The 16777-nt window shown below is 34.8% G+C and overlaps 1 protein-coding gene across 9 annotated transcripts in view; it reads left to right on the forward strand.

Annotated features, from left to right (window-relative positions):
- DOCK7 (dedicator of cytokinesis 7) overlaps positions 1–16777 on the forward strand; it is a 194636-nt gene that overhangs the window by 139502 nt on the left and 38357 nt on the right. For all 9 annotated transcript variants that reach the window (XM_059051798.2, XM_059051848.2, XM_067006811.1 and 6 more), the window contains 4 exons: positions 264–418; positions 10942–11124; positions 11234–11369; positions 15292–15388. In XM_059051798.2, coding sequence (XP_058907781.1) covers positions 264–418; positions 10942–11124; positions 11234–11369; positions 15292–15388 — 571 coding nt within the window. The remainder of the gene's footprint in view (positions 1–263; positions 419–10941; positions 11125–11233; positions 11370–15291; positions 15389–16777) is intronic.

The raw sequence follows: 16777 nt of genomic DNA on the forward strand, positions 1-16777 counted from the left end.
CAGAAATTTATATTATTATATTTTCCTTTACTAGCAAGTTAAAGTTCTCTACAAAACTATAAATATTACTACAGGAATGAGTTAATGTTTAAAATATTTAAATTATTTTTTTACAAGAATTAAATATAATGATAAGCAGTATATGTTAATAGGTTTTTCTTTATAGAGTAAAGGAGAATAAGAAAGGGAATTGCTTGCTCAATAGCTGTTAATTAAGCTAAACAGAAGTTTTCTTTATTTATTTTTGGGTGATTTTTTTCCAGAAACTCACAATCAACGAGGAAGACCAATCTGTATAGCCACCGATGATTATGAGAGTGAGAGCGGAAGCATGATAAGCCAGACAGTTGCCATGGCAATTGCAGGAACATCAGTTCCTCAGCTAACAAGGCCCGGCAGTTTCCTCCTCACATCAACGGTAAAAACAACCCTCCTACAGAAGTTTTATCTGGAAAGACAGATATTTCCAAGGATATACCCTTTAATAACTGAGATTATTGTACTAGCTGATGCAGAAGTACTCTGAGTTTTATTTATTTTGTGGAAACATTAAGGTTTTGAGAATATTGCCTATCTGGTACTAAGTTGTTTTTAAAATTATTAATTACCTCAAGCTTTATGGTATAAAGCTCTATATTCTGTCATTTAGAATTTTGAAGGTTGCCTTACTTACAGCCTATTTTCTTCATTTTTAAAATCCATTTTATTCTTTGTCAGCCTAAGAAGTAGTCTCAGTTATTTATCAGTTGAGAATATTTATTTTTAATCTGTGAAGATTTATACTTTTTCATATTTAAATAAATTGATATTCATTCAGCCCTGTAATTTTCCCCTCTTCAAGAGGGAAGAACAGGGAGGCAGGGAGTAAACAAACTGTTAATAAAACAAGATCAACTTCTAAAAGTTTTAGATGACTTCTTTCAGAAAACTGCTATCGTATTTATGGAAGCTAGCTTACTAGACAACTTTTTAAAAAGTTTTATTGAGATAATTTACATATCAAAAGCTTCACCCATTTTAAATGTACAATTTCATGGTTTTTAGTATCTTTACAGAGTTATGCAGCCATCACCACAATCTAATTTTAGAACATTTCCATCACCCCAAAAAGAACCCTGAAGCCTATTAGCAGTCACCCTCTATTTCCACACAGCACCAACCCTAGGCAGCAACTAACCTACTTTCTGCTGTATAGATTTGCCTGTTCTGGACATTTCATATAAATAGAATTATACACTGTGATCTTTTATGTCTGGCTTCTTTCACTAAGCATAATGTTTTTGAGGTTCATTCATGTTGTGACATGTATCAGTACTTTTTTTTTAATGCCAAATAGTATTCCTAAATATTGATAGACCAGATTTTTATCCATTTATGAGTTGATGAACAGTTGAATCATTTCCACTTTTTGCCTGTTAGGAATAATGCTGCTATGAACATTTGTGTACATGTCTTTGTGTCCACATATGTTTTCATTCCTTTTGGGTAGATACCTAGGAATGGATTTGCTGGGTCATATTGTATCTCTATCTTTAACATTTTGAGAAACTTCTAAACTTTTTCAAAGTGGCTGCTCCATTTTAAATTCTCACCAGAAATGAGTAAAGGTTCCTGTTTCTCTAAATCCTCATCAACACTATTATCTCTTTATTATATATACTTCATACCTTAGTGTGTATGAAGTAGTATCTCATTGTTGTTTTGATTTGCATTTCCCTAAAGTCTACTGATACTGAGAGTATCTTTTCACTTGCTTATTGGCACATCTTTTTGTATATCTTATTTAGAGAAAAAGTCCATTCAAATCCTTTAATGTTTTAAAATTGTGTTATTCATCTTCTTGTTATTGAGTTGAAAGAGTTTTTTTATATATTCTAGATATAAATTCCTTGTCAGATATGTGATTTGCAGATATTTTCTCCTGTGGATTATCTTTTCCCTTTTTATTTCCTTAAATATTTATTTATTTATTTATTTGTCTGTGTTGGGCTTAGTTGCAGCATACGGGATCTTTCATTGTGGCACATGGGCTTTCAGAGCACGTGGGCTCTGTAGTTGTGGTGCATGGGTTCCAGAGCGTGTGGGGTCTGTAGTTGTGGTACACGGGCTTAGTTGCCCCACGGCATGTGAGATCTTAGTTCCCCGACCAGGGATCAAACCCATGTCCCCCTGCATTGGAAGGCAGATTCTTAACCACTGGACCACCTGGGTAGTCCCTCTTTTCACTTTCTTGATGGTGTCATTTGAAGAGCAAAAGTTTTTAATTTTGATGAATTCCAGTTTTTCAGTGTTTTCTTTTACTTGCTTTTGCTATTGTAGATACAAAATAATATATAAAGTACATGTATAATTAAAATATAATAATAGAAGAAAGAGCAGTGTACCTACCACTCAGCTTCAGAAATAGAACATTGCAATTTCCTTGGAAGTTCCCAGTTTGCCATCAGTTCAATCCCTTGCTCCCCTCAAAATGACCACTATTCTCAGTTTTGTTGACCTTGTTTTTCATTTTTTAAAACCTTGCTTATGTGAAATATACCACAGATGAAAAAGTACATGAAACATAAATATAAATGTTTACAAAAGATTTTAAAATGATTATCTTTGTAACCACAATTCAGGACAAAATATAGAACATTGAACGCCTTCCAGAAATCCTTAGCCTGCTGTTTCCCACCACAGCTATCCACCAAGCCACCCACTATCCTAACTAATGAATTAATTGCATAATTTTGTTAACAGTTTCACCATCTAAGTTTGCATCCCTAAATACTATAGTTTAGTTTTACATTATGTCTTTAATATTCCTCCATGAGGTAAAAAGTAGCTGTAATTCACTGATTTTTCATTTTGGCATGATATTCCATTGTCTGACTATAGATCAATTTATTTACCCATTCTATTGATAGATGCATAAATGGTTTCTGATCTTAGGTTACAAATAACAGTCTTACAGATACTTCTGTATGTTTCCTGTCTGCATGTACACACTTTTATTTAGGGTAGTTCTTAGGAGTGGAATTTGCTGGGTCATATATGTGTACCCTCTTCTATACTAGATATGCTATGGTGTTTTCCAAAAGGTTTGTCTTAATTTATATTTGCACCTGCTGTATGAGAGTTTCTGTTCCTTCATATGTTCGTTCATCTGCACTTAGAATATTCAAACATTTAAATTTTTGTCAATTTGGTTAATATATCATTATATCTCATTTTAGCATTCATTTTCCTGATGTATTATGAGGGTGTGCACTTTTTCATATAAATGCCTATTTGTATTTTTTCTTTTGAAGTATCTAGAGTTTTTTTGCCCATTTTCCATTGGATCATCTGCCTTTGCTTATAATTTATAGTAGTTTATATGTCTGGATCAAGCCCATTGTAAATTATAAGTGGTTCAAAGATTTCTTTCTTTTTTTGTGGCTTGCTTTTTCATACACTTAAGTGATAAGCGTCTTATTTTAAAGTAAGATTGTGTTGAATCTGTGGATCAGTTTTTGGGAAAATTAATATTTTTACATGCTTGAATCCCCAAATCCTTGAATATGTTAGATCTCCCCACTATTTAGGCTTTCTTTAATGTCTGCACATACATAAACTTTTATAGCTTTCACCAGAGGCCCAGAACATCTTTTGTAGGTGTATTGTTGGTCATTGATATTTTTAAAATATTTTAGTAATATTATAAAATTATATAATATGATAATGTATAATACACATAAATTATGTATATAACATTATATTCTTATAGTCTCATAAATGTCATCTTTTTAAAAAATTGTTTTCTAATTGTTGGTTGCTATTTTTTTTTTTGGCCGTGCCACGCGGCTCATGGGATCTCAGTTCCCTGACCAGGGATTAAACCTGGGCCACGGCACTGAAAGTGCCAAATCCTAACTGTTAGACTACCAGGGAACTCCCTAATTGTTGATTGCTTTTATGTGGGCATAGAATTGATTTTGAACAATAATGTTTATTTCCAGCAGAATTGCTAAACTAATAACAGAGGTATAGATTTTTTTTTCTACATACACAATCATATCATCTGGCAGTTTCATTTCTTCCTTTCTGTTTTTTTTCCATAACTTATTTACTGGCTAGAACCTTGAGTACAATGTTAAATAGAAGTAGTGATAGTTGGCATCATTAAAGGGGAAACTTGCAACATTTCATTCTTAAACATAGGTGCTAAAGGTTTTGGTTTGGGGGTTTGGTTTTTTTTTAAGATACCCTCTGTTATATTATGGAAATCCCCTTCTGTTCCTAGTTTGCTAAGAGTTTTATTTTTGTAATTATGAATAGTTGTTGAATTTTATCATGCATTTTTGCACCATTGAGACTGTCATTTTATTTTGCTTTGTAATCTTTTGCTGTGACCCCTCTCAGTTGATTTTCTAGTGTTAAACCTACCTTGATTTCCTGAATTAAACCCAACTTTTTCATGATTGTATATTAATAGATTTGGTTTGCTGTATTTTGTTTAAGATTGTGTATCTGTGTTAGTGAGATTTTTTTCTTTCTCATAATGTTCTATTCAGATTTTGGAATCAGGGGTAGCTTAGCCAATTAAAATGAGCTAGGGAATTTCCCCTTTTATTCTGTTCCCTGAAAGTACTTGTTTAAAATTGAAATTATTTCTTCCTGGAATATTTGGAGAACTTATGAGTGAAGCCATCTATACCTGCAGTTTTCTTTTTTGAAAGTTTTAAAATTACCTGTATAATTTCTTTAATGATTGTAAGACTGTTCAAGTTTTCTATTTCTTTTTATACTGTTTTTTATAAATTTTATTCTAGCAGAAATTTATTCAAATTTCTTGGCATACAGAGTTGTTTCAGATATCTTCTATGATCTTTTTAATGTCTATAACATCTATAGTAGAAATAAGCATTTTTATTTCTGCGACTGGCTTTTTATATCTTTTGTCTTAAATCACTCTCAACAGAAATTTGTATATTTCTTTAGTTTGTATAAAGAACCAATTTGGGGTCAATGTTGATCCTCACTTGAATGTTTATTATTTACTGTCTTCTACTTTCTTTTGGTTTATATTGATGTTCTTTTTTCTAACTTCTTGAGATGGATGCTTAACTCACTAATTTTCATCCTTTCTTCTCTGATACATATTTTAATCATAAACATTTTCCTTTAATTATTGTTTTAGTTACATACCACAGTGTGTAGGTAACAGTTTCATTAGTCATCAAAATATATCTAAAGTTCATTATTATTTCTTTTTAAATTTTGGGGCTATTAAATTGTTTTTGTTTGAGAATTTCCAGTCATACAAAAATTTCTAGTAATCCTTTTGCTTCTGATTTTGGCCTAATTGAATGATCAGAGAACTTACTCTACATAATTCGTTATATTTGTGGGAGTTTGTTTTATAGTCTAGTACATGGTCTGTTTTTGCAAATATCTCACATATTTGAAAAGAATGCATATTCTTCATTTGTTAGTTATACGTTCTATATTTATTCATTACATGCATTACATCAAATTTGTTAATCCTATTGTTTAAATCTTCTTTCTCTTTACTGAATTCTGTTCACTTTTTCTAATATCCCGCTACACCTGTGGTGGTGTAATTTCTTGTCATTCTGTCAGATTTTGTTTTATTTCCTTTGAGGCGTTATTATGAAATATCTAATTTAAAATTGTTATATTTTTGATGGATTGTACCTTTTGTCAACATGAACTGTAATGCTTATTTTTTATTTGCCTTAAAGTCAATTTTGTATAATACTGGTATAGCTATGCTAGGTTTCTTTTGCTTAGCGTGTATGTGTGTATATGTGTGTGTGTATGGCATGAGTTTTTCCATCCTTTTACTTTCATTGTTTTTTCTCATGTTTTAAATGTGTCTTTTATAAACAGCATATGGTTAGAGTTTGTCTTATATTTGTAAAATCTGGTCTATTCATCTTTGTCTTTCACTGGAGTTTTTGTTTGTTTGTTTGTTTGTTTTGGCTGTGTTGGGTCTTCGTTTCTGTGCGTGGGTTTTCTCTAGTTGCAGCGAACGGGGGCCACTCTTCACCATGGTGCGCGGGCCTCTCACTATCACGGCCTCTCTTGTTGCAGAGCACAAGCTCCAGACGCACAGGCTCAGTAGTTGTGGTTCATAGGCCTAGTTGCTCTGTGGCATGTTGGATCTTCCCAGACCAGGGCTCGAACCCATCTCCCTTGCATTGACAGGCAGATTCTCAACCACTGCGCCACCAGGGAAGCCCTCACTAGAGTTTTAAAACCCATTTACATTTAGTATAATTAATGTACTTAACATTTTAATTTTACTTCATGTTTTCCCACCCCTATTATGTATTTCTTTTTGTCTCATTTATTATCTTCTTTTGGATCATTTTTTTCTCATTCTATTTTTTCCTCATTCCACTTTTTCCTCTCTACTAGGTTGGAAGTCATACATTCTGTTTCTATTCTTTTTGTGATTGTATTACAAATAAGAATATGCTTTCTTAAATTTCAATATAATTTTTTTTGTGTGTGGTACGTGGGCCTCTCACTGTTGTGGCTTCTCCCCTCGCGGAGCACAGGCTCCCGATGCGCAGGCTCAGAGGCCATGGCTCACGGGCCCAGCCGCTCCGCGGCATGTGGGATCTTCCCAGACCCGGGCACGAACCCGTGTCTCCTGCATTGGCAGGCGGATTCTCAACCACTGCACCACCAGGGAAGCCCTCAATATAATATTAATCATTACCTTTACTTTCACATTGGTTAATAGAAGGATCTTAAAACAGGTTGACTTCATTTACCTTTCTTTCTACTTAAATGCTATCTTTAGTTTTATGTATCATTAAACCTCACAAGACATCATCATTATTTTTTTTATGGCTATATAGAATCAATTATCATTTAGATTTGCCCATGTGTTCACCACTTTATTTGCTCTTGATTCTTTCCCAAATTTGTGACTTCTATGAGATGTTTTTCTACTTTGTGAAATACATCCTGTAGAATTTTCTTTTCTGTGGTGATGAACTCTCTGTGTTTCTTTGAAAAATGTCTTTATTTTGACTTTCATTAGGATTTCTTTTTTAACAAATAGCCTCTGAGTTTCCTCTGTTTTCTTTCAGCTTGCTGAGGACATTGTTCCCATTGTCTTCTCATTTCCATTGCTACTTTTGAGAAGCCAGCTGTGGTGAACTGTTACTTCTTTGAAAATAACTTGTCTTTTTTTCTGTTGTTTCTTTGATAGTGTCCTTAAAATTGGCTTTCTGTGGTTTCAATTGTTGAGACTAATTTTGAATTTCTTTGTGTTTATTCTGCCTGGTAGCTTTTTTGGACTTCTTAAATTTATGATTCAGCATCTTTCTTCAGTTCTATGAAATTCTCAGCTGTTATGTGTCCAAATATGTCCTCTTCTCCATTCTGTCTCTCCTCTTTCATATTCCAGTTAAACTTACGTTAGTTCTTTTTATTGTATTGTCTTTGTCTCTTCTCTGTATTCCATCTTTTTGTTAACCTGTGCTTCATGCTGGAATGTTTCTTTTGATCTATCTTTCAGTCTACTAATTCTCTCCTTAACTATACCTGATATTACATTACACCAACCCACTGAGTTCTTAATTTGGTTATTGGGTAAATTTTTTTCAGTTTTCTAAATTCTGTTGTTTCTGCTATTTCTTTTCAATTAAACATTTCTCTTTATATTTTCAAGTTTCCAGTCAAGATTTTTAATCTTATTTTTTGGGCAAGGGTGCATAGAAAGTGTGGTTACTTTATAGTCTGATAATTTCAATACCTCAAGATTTTTTTTTTTTTTTGCGGTACATGGGTCTCTCACTGTTGTGGCCTCTCCCGTTGTGGAGCACAGGCTCCAGACACGCAGACTCAGTGGCCATGGCTCACGGGCCCAGCCGCTCCGCGGCATGTGGCATCTTCCCGGACCGGGGCACGAACCCGCGTTCCCTGCATCGGCAGGCGGATTCTCAACCACTGTGCCACCAGGGAAGCCCCCTCAAGTCTTAATGTACCTTTTTCTGTTATCTGTTTTGGCAGTTCTCTCTCATGGTGTATTGCTTCTTTGTGTGCCTAGTTCGTGACTGTGTACTGGACTTTGTATTTGCAGTATTACTTGTATGTATAATAAGAGTCCTGGGGTTGTTATTTCTTCCTTCACAGAAGATTGATTGATGGGTAATTCCAAACCAGAATTATCTTTTTTTTTTTTAATGCTTTGAGAGAATGGAGAAAACAGCCCCTCAATTTTTTGTAGGGCTTAATTCTCTCATAGAAACTTGATTGAGAAAGACTGTTCTGGATACAAATCTCAGGTTTTTTTTTTTTTACATTTTAACATAGTGATTTTTTTTTAAACATCTTTATTGGAGTATAATTGCTTTACAATGGTCTGTTAGTTTGTGCTTTATAACAAAGTGAATCAGCTATACGTATACATATATCCCCATATCTCCTCCCTCTTGCATCTCCCTCCCACCCTCCCTATCCCACCCCTCTAGGTGGTCACAAAGTGCTGAACTGATCTCCCTGTGCTATGCGGCAGCTTCCCACCAGCTATCGGTTTTACATTTGGTAGTGTATATATGTTGGTTTTATATGCAACAAATTTCTACTAATTTATGGTGTGCTTTTCTATGTATCTATTTATTAATTGAATGAACAAACACACATTCTCAATTTCAGTGTAAACAAATATGATCATCTTTTTGTGGTTTATGGTTTACACTTTTTATGTATTATTTAAGAAATTCTGTCCTACTCCCAAGATTATAAATATGTTCTTTTATATCTCCTTTTAACATTTAAGTTCTTTCTTTGTCTGGAATTTATTTTTTTGTACAATAGTGCAAGGTAGGAGTCTACTTTTTTTTCCCTTAGGGAAGTCGGTTATCTCACACCATTTATTGAATAATTCATCCTTCTACCACTGATTCATAGTGCCAGCTCTGTTATATGTCACAATTTCATATATGCATAGGATTTTTTTGTGTGCTTCCTATTATTTCATTAGACTATTTGTCTATCCATATGCCAATATCAGGCTGCCTTAATTATTCTAACTATTTAGTAAATGTTGCTATCTGGTAGAGCAAATTTGTCCCCCGTCCTACCTAGTTCTTCCTCAAGAGTGCCTTGGCTATTTTTGGCCCTTTGCTTTTCCCCATTAAATTTAAAATTAGTTTGTCAACTTCCAGGAAAACCTGGCTGGTATTTTGATTGGAATTGCATTGATCCTATAGAACAATTTGGGGGAAACGTGACATCTTTGCAATACTGAGTCTTTTTCATATTTGTCCAACTTTCTTCAGACTGTGTCACTGTGTTATTGGCAGTTTGTATGGGAGTATAGGAAATGTTAGTGTGTACCTGTTATGTCGAATTCGGTATAATTTTAAAATTTTGTTTTAAAAAATCAGTCATTAAGAATTTAGTCAATATATTTATGCATACCTGAAAGTTCTGCTGTAGAAAGTGCTTACTTTTAAAATAAAGAAGCATTTTCCTTATGAGAGAGACTGTGGATTTGGGGTGGGAGTCAAAGCTATTTGTGTCCAGGTCAGGTGCAGTATAGCATAGTGGTTAAGTGAGTTTATGTACGTGAATTTATTTACATGTGCATGCATCCATGAAAGGCAGTAAACATAGTGGATACGAGCTTGGTTTCTGGAGCCACACGTTCTGCATTTGAATCCCAGTTCCACCATTTATTGCAAAATACTTTCACAAAATATTGATACTTAACTACTTCTTGTCTCAGTTTTCTTGTCTGTAGAATGGAGTAAGTAATAATATTTATCTCTTTAGATGGTTTCAAGGGAAACCATCATTCATGATAGAGGGGAGATTAGGGTAGTAGTTGAGGTCATGGCTTTCCTTTGTAATTCCTCTCAACATCCTATCCACTGCTTTCTTATTATAATTTAGTATATTTATTAACCAAATATTAGAATGTAGTATAGTGGTGAAGAGAATAAGCTTAGGCGTCTGGTTAACCTGGACTAAAATTGTGGCTTTACTTTTTCTTAGAATGTGATCTAGGGCAAATTACTTAATCTCTAGGCTTTAGTTTCCTTACCTGTAAACTAGAAATAACAATAGTTAATACCATCTCATAAAACTGTTGAGAGAGTTAAATAAGAAAAAGCAATTAGCATAGTGTCTAGCATATTTCAAATTTTGTTATGTTTTGCCATCATCATTATTTGCCCATCATCATTATTATTATTGTCATCCTGCATTCTTGTCTGTAAAATTGAGATGATACAACCTGCTTAGTAATGTTGTTGGAGGACTAAATGAAGCAATATATGCGAAGAGCTCAGTATGATTACTGGAAGAGTAAATATTCAATAAATGGTACTGTAAACAAGTTCTTAGTTTTAGTTTTTGTTTGTATTTCACATACTATATATACTAATACAAATCGAAGGTTGAGAATATTACCTTAAATTTATATGCTCTAAGTAAAAATACTTTTTACTTTTATGTGGTCTAAGACTTTTTCCTTTTGTCAGTGGCCCTTGATAGGAAATAGTGATTCTCTAAACCTGATAAACATTTTGTTATCACATAAAACTCTTAAAATAGTCTTATATAGAGTCAGGTTTTTTTCCTTTATTTATATCATGTCTGATAGTCTTTGGTAGATATCTTAGTTTTTAATAATAGGACCTTTTAGTTTTTCCCTTTATATTTTCTGTTAACGTTTATAGTCTGCTGGAAGCCCTGTCATAGATTAAAACAATCTTCTATTGCTAGGAAAGGTTCATTAAATGTCAGGACCTTAAGTTTAAGGTTCTATATGAGTTACACAAGTATTGTCTAAATCAAATGGTTCTTTTGAAATATTTGATTTTAAAGTAATTATTGTTGTATTGCTTTTAGAAGAAAACAACTGACAACTGAAAAAAAGAAATGGTCTTTGGTCATTTTGTGTCTCATTCTACTGCTTTTTATTTTCAGAGTGGCAGGCAACACACTACCTTTTCAGCAGAATCAAGTCGGAGTCTTTTGATCTGTCTGCTTTGGGTTCTCAAGAATGCAGATGAGACAGTTTTACAAAAATGGTTTACAGATCTCTCAGTCCTTCAGCTAAACCGGCTATTAGATCTGCTTTATCTTTGTGTATCTTGCTTTGAGTACAAAGTAAGTGATCATTGTGCCATTGCAAAGATGAACAAGAGGGGAAACATAGTGTGGAAAAGAAGAAGAAAATTTCTTCAATGTGTCTTCTTTTCTAATGTTTAAATTTTAGGGAAAGAAAGTTTTTGAAAGAATGAATAGTTTGACCTTTAAGAAATCAAAGGACATGAGAGCAAAGCTTGAGGAAGCTATTCTTGGAAGCATAGGTGCTAGGCAAGAAATGGTGCGCCGAAGCCGAGGACAGCTTGGTATGTACACAGTATCTTCTCCTTCTGGTGTGAATTTTTTTAGTTTCCTTGAACACTATTACAGTGATCATTTTTGCAAGTCTTCAGTGACAATTCTACACTTTTACAATAGTGTTTTAAAAGTAACTGAATTAACTTGAATAGCCATTTGCACATTAGAATTCCTATTTAAATAGGGTGAGCATACTTACAATTTGCTCTGGATAATCTCAGTTTGTTCCTCTTGCCCTTGTGTGATTATTAATAGCATCCTTTATTTTTAAAAATAGATTTTTTAAGAGCAGTTTTAGGTTCATAGCAAAATTGAGCTAAAGATACAGATATTTCCCATATATCCTCTGTCCCCACACATGCATGAGCTCCCTCGTTTTCAACCTCCCCTACCAGAGTGGTACACTTGTTACAATTGATGAACCTACACTGACACTCATTATCATACAGAGTCTATAGTTTACATTATGGTTCTCATCCATTCTATGTAGCATCACTTTTTACTCTTAAAAGTTTCCTAGTTTTGCAGTGATTTAATATACCCTGTATATAAGGCAAAGATATTGCCCATTAAACTCAAATATCAGCAAGAGAAGACAATTTAGTAACATTTGAAGCCTGTTTGTAATCCCTGGTCTACTACCCAATAGCTGTATAACCTTGGCCAAGTCACTTAATCTCCCCACTTTCCTTTTCCTCATTCACTTGTGATTATTTTGAGATTTTAAAAGGTAGTGTAACTAATTGATCTTATCATCTTTGTAGTGACCATGTGTGTGTAAACATTTCGCAAATTCTAAAGTAATATTGTTGCTGAGAGCTCCTTAAGGTCAGGGACATGGCTTAGTCATCTTTGTACATGACATTTGCTAACAGCTCGATATATATTTGTTGACTTAAAATGTAAATGTACATTTACATGAATATTTTTTAATTATTGTTTTTGATAAGCCATTTAACTTAATGATTGTTTATTTAAGTAAACTTAAATATCTTTTATATGCTATGTGTGTTTGGAATTTAATAATGAATAAGACAGTCTTTGCCTTTGGAAGTAATAGAGCATTGTTTGTTCATTTCAGTTATATACAGTTTACAATGTACCTATTGATTTTCTTTTAACTCTTTTAGTATGTACAACAACCCTCTATATAAAGTATGGAAATTAACTTTCTAAGTCATTTAATTATTACCAAAGCCTAATGAATAATTATCCTCATCTTTAAGATAAAATAAAACTCACAGAGGTAAATAACTTGCCTAAGATTATAAACTGAAAGAACCAAGATCTTTTGACTGCCAATTTAGTGTTCTTCATATTATACAGTAGCTCTTTCTGAGGCTTACTGTTGGAAAGAGTGGAGTTATTACCGATATGTTTGTTACATTTTTAAACTTGTGGCGTTTGGACAGCTACCACTGTTTAAATGTAAGAAATGAAGTTCTATATGTGGAATCTTAAAAAAAAAACCCACCCCACCCCCCAAACTCATAGATAAGATAGGTGTTTGCTAGAGGTGGGGGGTAGGGATGGACAAAATGGGTATAGGGGATCAAAAGATACAAACTCTCCATAATAAAATACTTAAATACTGGGGATGTAACTTACAGCACCGTGACTCTAGTTAACAAATGTATACTTGAAAGTTGCAAAGTGAGTACATCTTAAAAGTTCTTTTTTTTAAAAAAATATTTATTTATTTATCTTTGGCTGCATTGGGTCTTCCTTACTGTGCGCGGGCTTTCTCCATTTGCGGCGAGCAGGGGCTACTCTTCGTTGCGGTGGCTTCTCGTTGCAGAGCATGGGCTCTAGGTGCGCGGGCTTCAGTAACTGTGGCACATGGGCTCAGTAGCTGCGGCTCGTGGGCTTTAGAGCACAGGCTCAGTAGTTGTGGTGCACAGGCTTAGTTGCTCCGCAGCATGTGGGATCTTCCCGGACCAGGGATCAAACCCGTGTCCCCTGCATTGGCAGGTGGATTCTTAACCACTGCGCCACCAGGGAAGCCCAAAAGTTCTTATCATGAGAGAAAAATATTTGAAGCTATGTGTGGTGCTGGTTGTTAACTAGACTTGTTGTGATGATCATTTTGTAGTATGTGCATATATCACATCATTATGTTATACACCGGAAACTAATATAATGTTATATGTCAATTGTATCTCAATTTAAAGAAAATAATTGAAGTTCTTGTCTTTGAAAAATTAAACCTTTTCAACTCTTATATATTTGGATACCTAGTAAGCTAGGTCATCTAATGATAGACATTCTTAACTAAGGAGATGAGAGACAATTTCATGGGAAAAAAGTTAATGATAAAAATGAAAATAGATCACAATTACTTATTTTGTTAACTCAATATAGACATATCTTTTTGCTTTCTTTCACAAAATTTCTTAAAGACAGAGGTTTCAAAATCAAAGAGGTAAAGAGAGAAAGAAAGGGAACGGAAGGGAGAGAAAGCAGGAGTATCCAGACATGTCCTTTACTGTGTGTCAAATTATATTTGTTTCTCAGTATTTTAAAACTTTCTCTTTGAACTCTGAATTTTTATTTTCATTTTCTTTCCATTTTCCCAGCCAATTTAAAGTCTCATGGTTTTCAAAAAGGAGCATTAGTTTTCTAGTTGAAAGCTTGAAGTCATGACTTGATTCTATTGTTTGTATTTCTCCACAATTCTCAGTGCCTTCTCCATTTCTGCTGGATTGATATGAATCAGTTCTATTGCTGCTGCCCCTTAAGGAGCCATTCATTTTGCCTTCCATCCTAGAAACCGCTTGGGAGAAAGCCATTATCTTCCTCCTGTCCTGCCTTCTGTGGACCAAAAGAAATAATTACTTTATGAATCCTTTTTTTAAAAAAATTATTTATTTATCTGTCTATTTATTTATTTATGGCTGCGCTGGGTCTTCGTTGCTGCGCGTGGGCTTTCTCTATTTGTGGCGAACAGGGGCTACTCTCTAGTTGCAGCGAGCGGGGGCTACTCTTTGTTGTGGTGCGCGGGCTTCTCATTGGGGGACTTCTCTTGTTGTGGAGCACGGGCTCTAGGTGCGTGGGCTTCAGTAGTTGTGACTCGCGGGCTCTGGAGCACAGGCTCAGTAGTTGTGGCGCACGGACTTAGTTGCTCCACGGCATGTGGGATCTTCCCAGACCAGGGCTTGAACCCATGTCCCCTGTATTGGTAGGCAGATTCTTAACCACTGTGCCACCAGGAAAGCCCCTGAATCCTTCTTAATTTGTTTATTTATTAAACAAAAAGTTATTGAGTTCTCAGAATGTGCCAAACACTTTGTCAGTACCTGACATAAAGGGGTGAACAAAATGGACATAATATCTCTCCTTGAGTAGCTTATATTCTTGTGGTCATAAGTGCTATGGAGAGAAAGAAAGTAAATTAAGAGGAAAGGAAGTGGTAGAGAGTTGAGGAAGACCTTTCTGCAGAGGTGATGAATAATTGGCCAGTGAAAATTTGTGGGAAAAACAATCAGGTAAAAGGAACAACCACCATTGCGCACATCCTAAATCAGTAGCATATGTAGTGAAACTACACACACAGACACACACACACACACACACACACACACACACACTAATGCTAGTGTAAACAAAGAGTGGGAGGAAATAAGATCATATCATGCATGGTCTTCTAAACCATGGTTAAGATTTTGGGAAAGTCAGTATTAGAAAGTTTGCTTATTTAAAAGCATGTTTGGTTTTTTTATATTACATTTAGCAAATATATTTCTTCTGCAACTGTTGTGAAAATTTTTAATAAAAAGCACCATTGGCTGGTTTTTCCACTTGTACTGAGGATAAGGTGGCTATGTATAAAATTAATAACATTATGTAGGATTTCTTATATGTTTGCAAATATACAAGTATGTGGTCTGACTGAAATAACATTAAAAAAAGGTTTTGAAATGTGTTTGACAGAGAGAAGCCCATCTGGAAGTGCCTTTGGGAGTCAAGAAAATCTGAGGTGGAGGAAGGATATGACTCACTGGCGTCAAAACACTGAGAAGCTTGACAAGTAATATAACCTTCTGTTTTATCTTACTGATGATGGGTTTGTTGAGTTTCAAATACAGAGGAAAATGACTTCTTTTAGTGTTATTTTTTATATATTAGGCATTCAAATCTTAGAAGACAAAATAGTTATATTTTATTTTTAAATTTTAGATTAAAAATGATTTGAGGGAAGAATTCTTCATATGGTATAGTAAACCAAAAGGTTACATATTCACATGTTACTGTATTTTCCCCCAACAATCCCCTTTGGAAGATGCATTCGGCAACTTTTTAAAATATATTTTGGGTGTCACACTGAACTAAATATTTCAAGGATTACAAAATATTAGAAAACTAATCTTTGCCTTCTTAAAGCTTAAAATATAAAGAAGGACAAAACACTACAAGCCTTGTTTCTATCATTGAGGCAAACAAGGTACACTAACTGACCACCCTACCGCCAAAAACAAGCCTAAAGGACTGCATCTTCAGCCTAAGGGGAACTGGAAGTAAACCTTTCTCACTAACCAGGTAACCACAGGTAAAGTTGCTTGGCTTGACACTTGGCATTTCAGGTGTCATGGGGCTAACACTTTTTCCTGATAATTTGTAATTACAACTTAGCCCTCAAGTAACTTGATTGGCCCCCACGGCTTTCAGCATATGGTGACCAACTCATTTGGGTTTGCCTCGTACTCCTTATTTTAGTAGTGAATGTCCCACATCCCAGGGAACCTCCCAGTCCTGTCCTAAAGTGAACCTGGATGGTTGGCCACCCTATCTGAGAACCATCTTCAGCCCAAGCTTTAGAGGATTCTCACAGTTGAACTTCAAGAAATATTAGCTCTCAAACAGTAAAATCATGAAACACAGGGAGCAAGTCCCTGTGAGAGCCATCAGAGAGAGAAGTGGCAGGGTCAGTACCACATAGATGAGTTTGGCATTGTCAGAAACTGCCTGTCTCTACAGGCTGCTCTGACAAAATACCACATGCTGTGTCACTTTTAAACAATAGAAATTTATTCCTCACAGTTCTGGAGGCTGGGAAGTTCGAGATCATGGGGCCAGCAGATATCTTGTCTGGTGAAGGCCCTCTTCTGGGTTACAGACTTCTTGCTCTGTCCCCTTATGGTTTAAGGGCAAGCAAACTCCCTGGGGCATCTTTTATAGAAGCACTAATCCCATTCTCGAGGGCTCTGCCCTAATTATCCAATCACCTTCCAAAAACTGCACCTCCTAACACCATTACCTTGGGCATTAGGTTTTCAATGTATGAATTTGGCAGAAAATGCAGATACTGAATATAACTGTGTTAAAAATTCTTAAAGTTTGAGTTTCTGCATTTCTGTCCTCTCTGTCCATGTTCGTTTCTTTTATTATTTTTCCACGTGTTGTGTTTTTTAGAAATCAA

The sequence above is a fragment of the Kogia breviceps genome, chromosome 1, assembly GCF_026419965.1.
Source record: "Kogia breviceps isolate mKogBre1 chromosome 1, mKogBre1 haplotype 1, whole genome shotgun sequence".
NCBI classification, from domain to species: domain Eukaryota; kingdom Metazoa; phylum Chordata; class Mammalia; order Artiodactyla; family Physeteridae; genus Kogia; species Kogia breviceps.